This window comes from Poromitra crassiceps (genome assembly GCF_964638095.1).
Source record: "Poromitra crassiceps genome assembly, chromosome: 21".
In the NCBI taxonomy this organism is placed as follows: domain Eukaryota; kingdom Metazoa; phylum Chordata; class Actinopteri; order Beryciformes; family Melamphaidae; genus Poromitra; species Poromitra crassiceps.
The window spans coordinates 20571126-20584933 of NC_139638.1; the positions used below are offsets into that span (position 1 = coordinate 20571126).

Below are 13808 nucleotides of genomic sequence, written 5' to 3' on the forward strand. Positions count from 1 at the left end.
AGAAGACTTCTCATAACCGTAGATGCATTTTGCATGGGGCGTGTCATGTTTGACATGATGAAACAATAAGCAGACCTGCACTACAAAGTGATTTGGATTTTCTGTTTATGTAAATTGCTTGGGAAGAAAGAGAACATGTCAGATTCTGACATGCTTCAATCATTCAAGACAGATAGATGCTTCAGACATCTGCTCTCAGAGTTGTCATCAACATAGTCCAGCATTTATACAAAAGTGCACATTTCGAACCACAGGTTTCTTTCCACAAATAGTGTGTTTTATGGAAATTGTGTTTTCTGGAATAGGACTGCGCCATAATTCAGCTGTAGAACACAAAAGCGAAAGAGCTGACCAAAAATACTGTATGGATAATTGTACATATTGGAAATCGAGAACAATATGTCTCACACTTTGAACAAGCATTCATACACACCTTGTACAACTGATCAAATTAAAACTGTAATTAATTAAAAAAAAAAAAAAACCTTCTTGAACAAAATCAAAAATTTTCAAACACAATAATTTACAATTTGAAAACAAAATAATCAAACCAAAAATTACCAAAATGGACATTCCCTCATTTACACATTCGAACTTTAGAAATGCGTCGCATCAAAAGAACTTCTTTGCCGCTGCTTCTTGTTGACTTCTAAATAAGGGAAAGAAAACAGAGAAAATGAAACAGAACATTATCAAGACTCACTCAAATCAAAAAGCACAGCCAAATACAAATGACAACAATAAGGACTTACTTGTACATGACGTAGCAGAAGAACAGGACTGATTGGACAACCACGAAGACTACAAAATGGACGGTGGATAAACAGGAAGGCATGGGAGGAAGCTCGGGGCATTTCACAAGCTTCTCAGCATGCTTCTCAGCAGGGTTCTTCATGGAGAATACACAGGAGAGAGCAAAAAAAAAATGAACGATAAATCAATAGCATTCATATTTTCTCAGAGGCCAAATGGAGATATAAAGTTTGAAAAGTCTGAATCGTACCGGAGCACGCTGGACCAGGTGCTCCACATCCCTTTTGACTAGGTGCAGATGTTCCTTGATGTCATTGAAGTGCTGCATGGTCTCGTATGTTCCCATGCCCGCTGCATTGCCCTGGTGCTGGCCTGCACCGAGCTGCTTCAGTGACTCATAGAAGGAGTTTCTGTGGAGACAAACGGAGCAAAAGAGCAGTCAGATACAGGGAATTAACAGAATTAAAGAAATCATCACTTCTTCAAATGATGAGTACTACTGATAAGAAAGAAATGTCTCTTATCATTCTAAGCATGTGTAAGATGATCCTCAAGAACAAAAGTGACTTGACAAATGAGTTCCATAAGTGAGAAGTCCTTTGTTTTTTCATTTGCGGGGGGGTGCCAAGAAAGCAATCAGAAGAAAAGATGTTCTGGCTGTGTGCAGATTTAAAGATGACAAAATGGTGGTAAGATATGGCCTTTTTCTTGCTTGGCCACATGGCTAGCTAGGGTCTGAAAGATGGACAGGGACAACATCTAAACAACATCTCATGTGTTTCACAGTGTGGGGGGGCTCGCCCTTATCATTAGGTGAGCAGAGTATAGGACGAATCAGCGTGATGTCATTTGCCACCCAGAAATATGGAACCCCGCGGCAGTTAATAGTATGAGTTGTGCCAAACAAATGTTAATATCTAGATATATATAGATCACATCGCTTATATTTTGACATTTTGAGTGAGAGCAGAAGTGTCTCAAAAGTTTGATGTATAACATATGCATGTCGCGTTAAAGTTGTGTGAACTGTTCGCAGTTTTTAAAATGTAAACAGAGTTAGACGGCTAGAGCAGACACTCACGCCTCGCGCCACTTGGGCTCCATAGGGTTCCATTGCCGTTGCCACCCAGTGACGCGGTTTGTTTACCAAAATGCTGCTCGGCTGATCCCTCGTATGGGTGGGGGATTTAATAAGAAGCTGTTACTGCAGTTGGATTATCAGGCTGGCAGACACCTGTGACGTTACGGCCATTGTATCGTGAGATTACAGTCAATGTGATTTGAGGGATTTAACAGCCAGGATTTTGCTTGTTTTTCGGGGACTATCACAGATATCTTTTGACAAAAATGTTGTTTGGTCAAAAGAGGGTTCGTTTGGAAGAATGGCAAAAACATCAACAACTAACTGTCCCTGTTGTTATATACTTACCTCAACTCATTCAGGTTCCTAAGCACCTCCTGTTGTTACTTACCTCAACTCATTCAGGTTCCTAAGCACCTCCTGCTGGGTGGCAATGACTGAGCCCAACTGCTGTTGACCGGCGGTATCTTGCTAAAAGAATAATGAAAACATGATTGACTAGAGATTAAATGCTTCAGTATTGATATTATACATACGGTAATCATACTATACATCATTAATAATAAAGAACAAGTTGACTTCAGTAGGAATACAGAGAAATAGCAGTTCCATGAAGTTGAGTTACAAATTGCATAAACTAATAAACTGGTCAGCATTTCTGTTTGTGTTGGAAATGTGAAACATGCATTTATTCAATTTTTTCTTCACAATTGTACTTGGCCAATTCTCCCTGCTGTCACTGCCCCACCCCCTCTGCCGATCTGGGGAGAGTTGTAGACTAGCACCATGCTTCCTCCGATACATGTGCAGTCGGCAGTCGCTTCTTTTCACCCGACAGCGAGGAGTTTCACCGGCAGGACGTAGCGCGTGGGAGGATCGCGCTATTACCCCCAGTTCCCCTCCCCCTGAACAGGCACCCCGACCGACCAGAGGAGATGCACGTGTCGCAACCAGGACTCATACCCCACCGGCTTCCCACCCGCAGACACGGCCAATTGTGTCTGACCAAGCCAGAGGTACTGCTACCGGGAATTGAACCCGGGTCTCTGCGGTGGTACTGTAGGCGAATGCTTTTACCTCTACACTACCCCATACCCACTTCCTGGTGATGTTGTGCATCCCTACCTGTCCCAGCTCAACATGGGTCCCTTTCTTTGCAACCTCGTCTGTGATAACGGAGACGTATCGCCGCTGTTCGTCCAGGATCATGGCCAGCTGGCGGTGGAGCTGCTTGATCTCCAGGTGGATTTGATTCTGGCCTTCAAACACCTGGCGGATCTCCCGGTCAGTCACACTCTCATATTGGTCCTCAACTGAAGGGGATACACACACATGAGCAAAAACCTTCTGACATGTACTCAAATACACAAAGATGACAACCAACCACACCCTCACTGCCATCTACCTAATGTGAGGCATAGCAAATGTAAGAACTATTTTGGTCAGGAGATGAGGCCAAGTTGGAATGGCTATTCAGAGATGAAGTCTTCAGTTTGGCCAGGTTTATTGGGAGTGCTTGGAAACTAGGAATGGAGAAGTTGTTCATCTGAATATACAACTCTGTCTTGTCTTGTTTATGTTTGAGCTTTTTGTGGCTTGTTTGTATTGTTGAACTTGAATGATTTGTGTCTTGTAAGCCCAGACGGGTTGGGCACTATGAATATTGTGCATGACACAAATAAAAATGTATCTATCTATCTATCTATCTATCTATCTATCTGTAATTTTTGGAATTAAAAATGTAAATTGTTTGCATTTCCATAATAGTTGAATTAAATGAAATTTGGTTTGGTTCAGATCATGTAAAACAGAGATAATAAAGATTCAGATTCATTATTTCACAAAGTGCATTGGGTGCATTCGCTTTGAGAAAACTCACTCTGTTCTCCGTGGACGTCCGGGTGCTCCTTCTGGAACTCCTCTTTCTTTTTGTCGTGCTCTTTCTGGAAGTTCTCAAATTCCTCCTGGTACTTGTCCTTCTCTTCTTTGGGCATCTCGGCTTCAGGTGGGGGCTTCAATGGGAGAAACAAAACAAGCACTCTGAACTCAATGGAGGCCCTGCTTGAGGCTATATTGTGCACATGCACACAAAGACACACGGCTACAGAAAAATGAATGCCTGCACGCAGGAGTGGGACGTATTGGGAACGTGAGGAATATAGTTACCGGTTCCTGGCCTGGTTCTGTTAGTCTGAATAATAAGAAGGACAAAACATCATGGTCATCTGATGGGGGAAAAAAGAGATTTTAAATTAGAAAACGAGGAAAAAATACAAATCAGTGTATTTCAGTTGAAATGTTTTATGATGATGTTGATTTTTAAAGTGTATAATAAGGATGTTTTCATAATTGATGCTTATTCCGAAGTACTTAAAGTCGAGCGGAACCCAAAAATGACTTTTCTTTTCTTTTAGTTTAAATACCTCGGTATTCAGTGCACCTATTTAATAATGTATGCCAAAAGAAAATCACAAAAATCAAATTTCTTTCGTTTTTCCACATCAAAAGTTCATTTTTCAAAATTTCATTCATAACAGTAATCTACAGTTTGCTGACGTCACCTAGTACTATCAAATCTCTACCCCATTTCAACCAATCATATCACGACATGGCAGCTGTCAACCAATCTTCATTTCAGGATAATTTTCTCCTCCAAATGAAGGAGAAAATGGCGCCTAGTGTCGGTATGGCAGAATCTCTAGCCCATAACCTAACTACTTACTTGGCCAATTGTATGTAACATACAAAATAAAGCAAACTGTAATGTCGAAGAATGCAAAGAAATGTAACTGGCTCGTTAAACTCGCATTCCAGGAATATTGTATTTACTGCAATGCTTCTCAAGTTAGCATAAGTGGCGCGTGCCTCAGAGAGCCTGGTTGTCATAAGGTGTCGCCCCTCTGAGATTCCAGGTGGGCGGGCAGCACCCATGCATCGGATTGTCCGCTCTGTTCCACACAGAAGCAGCTGGCTGCCTGGTACTCGGCGGATCCCACTCGCGTAGCACCACAACACGCTGAATCCCACTCGATTTGGGGGCGGAATACGCCAGGATTGGCCAATGCCAAAGCCAGTCCCAATAATTGTCAAATCAAATCATCGACATGCTATTATGGTCCGCCTCTCAACCCTGTCATCTCGGACAAGATTTGTTTTCGGACTCTGAAACGTCTCTGACCCTTGCACTACTTGCATTCTGTTGGGTTCATTTCATCTTTAACCTTTTTTCCCACTAAATGATGTGTAGGACATCCGTTTCAGCTTAGCCTAGACAGCTAGCCTGAATGCTAGATGCTTCAAGAGGGAGATTAAGGTGACTCCTATCACTTTGATGAAGCGAGACTAATTTGAGAAAAATACCTTACTTTTTGAAGTGAAATAGTACTTAAAGTAAGTAAAGCTTACTTTTTGAATGAACACGGACATAAGATCCTAAATGTTTAACATGCATACGGAATGTAAAGATACCTGCTAAACCACCGGTGGCAGCTGAGATGCCAAAGAAGCCCTCTGCGGGAATGATCATGTTGTCGACCTTGGCGCAGAACTCGTAGTCCTCTCTGTCGGGAGTGAAACCGTTGTTGATCAACACCTGAAAGGAGAGAGAGAGAGAGAACGGTGCTGCAGTTCAACACAACGGCATCAGAAATGACCATCAGAAGTTACGCAACGTAACATTAAGCCTGTCTTCTCCACGAGAGCTTTAGACACTATGTAACCACTGGCTGTGAAACGGCCAGTTTTCAGTCTACTCGACGCATTACCTTTTGCCTTTTCTTATTGGGTAAACTGATTATTCCATTCATAGAGCAAGACTAGACACATAATGACTAATAACTCATAATAACAACAACTAATAACTCTTCTATTTGAAGCTCATGTGAGCGTGTGTGTGTGTGTGTGTGTGTGTGTGTGTGTGTGTGTGTGTGTCATCCCCTACCGTCAATGTCTTCTTGTAGTATGTGATTTTGGCTCTGACGGGGTACGGTTTGTTGCGGAAGTCTCTTAAGCACGTTCCAAGGGCTTGTGTTGTGCCATCACTGGGTTAAAAGATTGTTTAGAGGCAAAATACATTACAGCTATTATTTTTCAACCATATTATACTACACATAAATACATTACAGCTGTTATTTTCACACAATACACATAAATATTTATCTTCAACCATATACTACACATACATATTATTTAATTTCAACCATATGATACTACAAATAACTATTATTTTCAACCATATTATACTACACATAAATATTATTTTCAACCATATTATACTACACATAACTATTATTTTCAACCATATTATACTACACATAACTATTATTTTCAACCATATTATACTACACATAACTATTATTTTCAACCATATTATACTACACATACCTAGTATTATTTTCAACCATATTAGACTATACATAAATACTTGGGCACAAACATGTTTTTGTAAACACTCCTGTAGTGACGTGTGAAGTCTAAGACACTGTAGTTGCATTGAAAAAGTGGTTTAAAGCTTTCACTGGCCCAGGGGAGATTAGGAAATATACAGGATTATTTATTTTCCAAGCAAATATAATCACGTTTCCTAATCTTCTTCAAATTGTAACAATTTGAGTTGGTGATCTCACATCAGAGCAGCAAAGAAATGTTGACTCACTTTTGGTGGTCATAAACAAGTTGGCCATTGTTTCCCACAACAATTATAGCTGGGTTATTTTTCTGGAGCGACGTGGAGAAAAGAAGAAAACATGTTAATCCTAATCTATCTAGCATGTATTCCAAATCTATCTCATCACACTAATGGCATTATACACACATTTTGTTACGAGTACTCATGGAACCTTTCCAATAAGGTTCTTCAGGTAGATCAAATCTTGGAAACACAGACTTGACACCAACCTTCCCATCGTTGTCAAAGGAGTCAAAGAAAATTCCAACTCCATTCCATTTGTCAGCTGCCCCGTAGACTGGACCATCAAGGCCTTGTAAAGACGTGAACCACACGGCCTGTTGGATCAGAAGAAGAATGAACACATTTGATCATCTATAATGCTGATAACAAATCTGTCCATCCTGTCATCTGATGGATATGGATGCATCATCAGCCCACAACCACACCGCTCATTGGAAATAAATAACACAGTGGATCAGTGTGGTTGCCCCCTAAAGTATGGAATGCTATCTCAGTACACGCATACTGCGATGGATTTCTGCATTTTGCCCTGTAGTGACGCCAACATTGCTGCAGGGGCAAAGTCGTAGCGAATCACTACTGCTGAAAGTGGAAGCATGGATCGTTGGATCGTGGCCTCCACTGATGGATCAAGGTAGTATAGAGATGTGGATCTTATTCAATTTTAAAATACTAGGCATCGATTCCTAGCTCGCCGAGCTGGCCCTGCAGCCGTGCGGCCTTGCCCGCAGCTCGGCTGTTGTGTGGCCTTGCCTGCCCTATTGGCGCACGCACAATGTCTCCCTCTCTCTCTCTCCTTCAGTCTCTCTCCCCTCACTCTTTCTCCCACAGTCTCTCCCCCTCCTCCTCTCCCTCAGTCTCTCTCCCCCTCTCCTTTCTCTCCCTCAGACTCTCTCGTGAGCCTCCTCAGTCTCTCTCGTGAGCCTCAGACTGATGACATCACTGATGACATCATCACTGATGACATCATCACTGAATCACTGATGATGCCACAATTTATGACATCACTGATGACATCATCACTGGGACTTTGTGTGTGAGTGAATTTATGACGGCGCCCTGTATCGCTTTTGGTGGGCATGAACCATCAAGCCTGTCTACCATGAATCCACCCCGAAGCCCCTCCTTCCTTACCAGACCATCTGCTCCCATCCTTCCTCGTCCAGAAACGCGGAAGGTCACCTCGGCCTCCCAGTGTTCAAACGTGACGGCGTTTTTTGTCCACACAGTGCCCTTCTGACTCCTGAGGGAGGGCGTGATGCGCACCTGGTCGGCACTAGGAATGGCATCTAGAGAGAAGAATAGAGAGGTGTTCGAGTGACACATGAGTGTTCAGGTCCAACAAGTCTAACAAGAGGCATTTGGCAATGGTTCATTAAAATAAACATCCTATGAATGAATGTCAATAAACGATAATATTCCATTAATAATTTTCCTCTGAAAGTACCACACTGCAGTTTGTCAGAAGGTCCAATAGCTAAGTACTAACATCATAACAAAACATTCAGGCAAAAGTAGTTTATAGCCATCCACCATGTCTGTGTGTGGCTGCAGGCTTCGTTATGAGAAGTATAATTTGATTAGTATTGATAAGTATTGTCAACTTATTGACAATGACTTGGAATATTTTGCTGTGTCCAGTGATCAACAAAACATATGTGGAAACCTAGCTAACTTACTTGCAGTATTTGTGATTATAGAGCAGCATTATGCTAAAAAAACAAGTGTGTGCCTGTAATCTTTGCACTTTACTTGCCTATGTAACTGATTGAGCAACTTTGGTAGCATCCTTTTCTCACATAACTTGCACATACAAAGTGCATTGTCACACTTGGGGGTATTGCTTAGTGCAAAGTAATGCAGTGTAGTCTGATGTTATCGCATGTCCATGTCAGCAATTGTGATCTTGTGTTGCAAGAATCCAAAGGCCCAAAGATAAAGGAACGTTCAATACTACTTAGTAGCACAGCAGGCTCTGACAGCAAACAGCTGCCTGGGCCTCTGCTGTGTGGTGGGGCAGCGTTTCACCCGTTTGCATACTATTGTGGTGGCGAGCCTATATAGCTAGCCTGCTAGTGTTCTGTGCACCTCCTGATGCAATATGTCACAGTCACAGTTGAGTAACACTCACACTTCTGACTAAGCATCACTGGCTAACAGTACACATAATAAGCTAGCAGCCACAAACTGTCGAAAAGCTAACGCCGACTGCTTCCTCTGTGCTCGTCCCACGTTGTGACAGCGAGCAGCAGCAAGGACAAGTTGAACGAGGAGTTTCTTCTGACTGTCAACATTGCAACACCTCTGTGTGTGTGATGATGACAGCTGATCGCTGGTACAATAAATAAGTCACTTACTTCCAGTGTGCAGCCAAAAGGGAATGCTGCCATCGGGCTGAGACAGGTGCGGTCCTTTGAAGCTGTATTTGTATTCAAATCGCCGGTGAGGAAGCTCCCCTGTCGTCGAGGCGCTGGGGACAATATCGGCGTCGCACCGATGAAATATGAGCGTTATGAGAAAGGTTAATATTAATAAACACGCGCAGGCAGCAGGGCGCCTGGCTGTGGACACCGCCATGTTTTCGGTATCACTGCTGACGTAGCAGCGCTGGAGCGTCGAGCTGCGCATGACGGGATGCCTGTAGGGCCAACAGGGCGTTTTCTCATTGGTCCATTTCTTATTGACGGTTTTTTTCTTTTTCTTTTTCTTTTTTTTGGTCGTTGACAGTTGACACAGCTGAGGTTTGCTAGCGGGCTCTCCAGCAGGTTTGCTGGAGGATAAGAGCATAGAGCTATATCATCAGTGCAGGCAACCAGCCAGCCAACATTTCATTTGAGTCTTCTCATGCTGAGTCTCAGACAAGGACCCTAATATTCCACTGCAGGCTCCATTAAGACTGTGTATACTTTCTGCAGATACAATCTGCCTAATTTCTTCTAATAGAAATTATAGCATTTCTTCTAATAGAAGAAATAGAAGTGTGTGTGACGTGTGTGTGTGTGTGTGTGTGTGTGTGTGTGTGTGTGTGTGTGTGTGTGTGTGTGTGTGTGTGTGTGTGTGCGCGCGTGTGTACGTGTGTGTGTGTGTGTGTGTGTGTGTGTGTGTTGTGTTGTGTTGTGTGCATAGGCATTTGTGCTTTTATTTGCTGCCTTTAAGATATTCTCCTCTCTTGCAGCCCAGTTCTTCTGTCAAGCTGGAGGATGGTGCAGATCATTCAGCACCAGTCTTTACTATGTGTCAGATCATCAGAAGAGCTGGCAGGACAGCAGGCAGGACTGTCTACAGAGAGGAGCAGACCTGCTCATCAGGACTGTCTACAGAGAGGAGCAGACCTGCTCATCATAAACAGCAAAGAACAGGTAAAGGGAAAAGTGACACATTGCTGTTTGATTGTTTAAAAAAAGGAGTAAACGTGTCTCACATTCCATACTTTATTTGAGTGTTTCACAAGTGAGTTGATGTCATTTGTCTTTTAAACAATAGAAATTCATCGCTTCCTTGAAAAAGACCATTTAGATTGGTTTGAGTGACAGGGATGATGAGGGAATCTGGAAATGGGTAGATGGTAAACCTCTGAACAGCACACAGTAAGACATCCATTCTTCGGTCCAATTTAAAACAAAGTCAACAGGTTGGCCTGTGCATCTTCCATCATTCCATCAAGTACAGTTGACTGTTTTCTTTCTTTAAACAGGTTCTGGCACAATGGTCAGCCCAGTGGATATCATTGCTTTGTTGTAAAGGAGGACTGTGTTAACACATGTTGGCGTCGAGAACTAAACAGCTGGAATGATGCCAGTTGTGGCTCATTGCAATACTGGGTCTGTGAAAAAGTGATTGACTTCTAACGTTACCCAGCATCATCGTTCCCACGGTGACGTCAACGGATGGGGCCGCCATGGTGGTGCCGTTCAGATGCCAAAATCATGAGGCGAATGGCTGTCTCCACGTCTATAGTTCAGCCAGACTCTCTCTTACAAAACAATAGAATTGGTGATGTCACCAGTGATGTCACTCGAGCACTCAATGATGGTGTCATTAGTGGTGATGTCACCAGATGATGTCATCATTGCTCGAGTAACATCACATCATTAGGTAATTATCCACCTTATTTTTGAATGCCCCACTGTAAAAAATAATTGTGGGTACAAGGTCCGTTTTAACGTGACTTATTGTTACAGCTTGCTATTTCCTTTGTTATACTCGGCTGCAGACCCGAATTATAAACCGGAAACTGGAGGACGTTATAAAAGTTATAAATATAGTCACGTTATAAACAACTAACCAACGCTGGGGGTCCGTATGGAAACAGTGTTACTCGAAATGGTTAAAAGTTAAATCAATTTGGTCATTCAGTAAAGTAACTATACGCTAGCCGCTAGCATTAGCCACAGTAGCCGACTACCCACAATGCATTACGTTATCCCATCACCTGAACGACACGGCTGTAGAGCAGAATGGCTCTGCTGCAAAATCCTCATAGACTTTTTTTTGTCAAGTTAAAACAGTGTAAAAATTACACCGGAAGCGGAAGAAGCACCCATCAGGCATCATGGCAGCTAGAAATAAGGTGGATAGGGGGAAATCATTAGGTAATTATGGCAATTAATCATCCCTAATTACCAAATTAAAAAATCAGGCTCCGTTAGGTCACCTGCAGGGGTGCTTTTTACACTTCCTGAAAGTTTCAGCCCGATCGCACGTAAAATGGCATAGCTGTGGCCGAACAAAATTCGTTAAGCATCCAGTATAAGTGTAGATTTACCAGCTCCTGTTTTCCACAGTACCGACACAGACTTAAAGTGATTTTTTTGTTAGCAAGATTAGACCATTCAACAACATCCTGCCTGAGGAACTCTGTAGATAAGCTACTTCAGTATTATCTTTCAAATCATGTCTCAAAATACGCTTTCATTGACCTACTGTAGTTTTACATCATGTTTTTAATTTTCTTGTTTTAACGACCTTAGCCATGTGCTTCCCAATAATTTGTAACTCCTTTGTATATTTTTCTTTCTTTTTTGCTGCATGATTAAGTACGTGGCAAACTTTGCTTTTACAAGCAACAAGAAGAGAAGCGCTATCTCAAGCAAATGTATGTTGCCAATTTATTCTGTATGGATTGAGAGAAATAAAAAATAAAATATATAAACACACTACTGTAGATTGCCTAAAATTCCTGTGCACCACCATATATTATTGGATGCTAGATTTTAAGAACTTAAGAACACGAATAGCCCGGTTCGGCAGACAACAACATTGTGTTTAGGAAAGTACTGTTTTATAGTGATTGTTGAAGTAGAGCCTTTGCGAATGAAGCCGTCAGTGAAAATATGGGGTCCTTGTGAGACTATGATTGAGTGAAATTAATGACTAGTCAAATTATGAGGCTAGCTTGGGTGGACATCAGCACAGGCGACCAGCCAGCCAAAATGTAATTTTAGTCCTGTCTGCTGTTACCTAACAGGCCACGACACACTGTACCACAGTCACTGTCACATGTCTTCGTTATCTGATCTGCACCCAGAAAAACATATTTCACATATTTTCACTATAATTCATGGGATTCATTATTATGGGATAATACTGGAATTCATATGTCTGTAATAAAATATCTAGAAGAAAAAAATCATATCAGATGGGGGACCCTGCGACAAAATCTTATCAAATGAGGGTCTGTGTTCAAATTTGTGTCACTTTAAGGGTCCTTGACATGAAAAGGTTTGAGAACCTGGTCTATAGAGTCTGTTTCGAAATAAATGCTCGATATGTGGCTTGCATTCAAAATGTAGACTATTTTGAGTGCCTACAGTATGCTGTCAACAGAACACTGAAACTAAATACTTTAGTGTACAAAATAAACTCTGAATGAACGTCATCTATATACACAGCCCCCCCCCCCCTTCCCCATGAAACATAATTATTCTGGCGTCTATGAGAAATGTCTTTTTCAGTATAGCCTAGGGGTTTTAGTGAGACAACTAAACACAAACTCAGCTGAGTATTTAGCCACATTGAAACAAGATGAATGTGTCAGCAGCACATTATTCTGTGAGGTCTGGTATATCATTCATCAAAATAACATTTCACTTGTTTTTATACCAAACAGAAACCTTAATGATTATAATGCAGTTAAATCAAAATGAGCCAACTGCACCACTCTCTGCACACCAGTGTTGTGCAAGTTACTTTCAAAATGTAATATACTACATATTACTAGTTACTTTCATTTGAAAGTAATAAGTTACTTTACAATATTACTTTCTGTGTAGAGTAACTCATTACTTATTACACTACTTTTGCATTACTTTTACCAAAACAACAGCAGCAGTAGAATGACATCGCCGCCCCGGAACATCCCGAAAAATAATTTCAACCACCTTGAAGTCAGTGTAAACAATCCAAAATTCTAAATGTTATTCTTTTCCTTTGTTATTGTCATCTATAGTGGTTATTTGCATAAAAACACATAGTTTGATTAGGAAATGATTGTATCTTTTTTAAATATGTGCTTTAATTTAATAAAATGTAACTCAATTTGTAACTTGAGTTACTTGACAAAGTAACTGGTATAATATTACTGAAATCCTATAAGTAATAAGTTATATTACTGAGTTACTGCTAAAAGTAATATATTACATGCAATATGTTACGTTTGTAATGAGTTACCCCCAAAACTGCTGCACACACAGTCCTTTGAGTCCATGTTGCTCTGGAGGGGGTCTAAGGTCAGTGGAAGGTCAGCTGTGCCAGCTGCAGGAGCTTTCACTGCAGTGTGAAAGGCTCGGTGGGAGAGGGGAGGATGACACAAGTATCTGCCACTCACTCTCTACTTACCTTCACCATGTGTCACTCACTCTCTAGTTACCTTCACTGGCTTCTTTCTGTTGCCTCTGCAGGGCCTGCAGGCAGGGGCGGACTGGGATCATAATTCAGGCCGGGCATTAGATACCAAGCAGGCAGGAAAAAAAATGCTAAAAATTTGGGCCGTTTGAAGCCCAATTTGGCCCGTTTGAAGCCCGATTTGGGTCGCTTGAAGCCCAATTTGGGCCATTTGAAGCCCAATTTGGGTCGTTTGAAGACAGATTTGGCCGTTTGAAGCCCAATTTAGGCCGTTTGAATCCCAATTTGGGCCGAGTCCAATTTTACAATGAGATGCACCCACTTTAGCCCTGAAGTGTAATTATTACTTCAGACTAACTAATAAAGTAATAAAACCACTAGTAAACCAGTAGGCGGCACCTGGCCTGCTGTTCAGTGAGTGGCCTGACTGCGGGCACACAC

At 41.8% G+C, this 13808-nt stretch overlaps 1 protein-coding gene across 1 annotated transcript; it reads right to left on the minus strand.

The window, feature by feature from the left end:
- Positions 1–127: 127 nt before the first annotated feature.
- lman1 (lectin, mannose-binding, 1) lies at positions 128–9102 on the minus strand. The gene is made up of 13 exons (XM_083657603.1): positions 8882–9102; positions 7659–7813; positions 6731–6838; positions 6489–6550; positions 5775–5874; positions 5303–5426; positions 4001–4059; positions 3714–3846; positions 2960–3147; positions 2226–2305; positions 1004–1163; positions 753–889; positions 128–649 (listed from the first exon to the last, which is right to left on the minus strand). The coding sequence occupies exons 1-13, from the start codon at positions 9099–9101 to the stop codon at positions 613–615; spliced, it is 1563 nt and encodes a 520-aa protein (XP_083513729.1). The 5' UTR covers position 9102; the 3' UTR covers positions 128–612.
- Positions 9103–13808: the final 4706 nt, after the last annotated feature.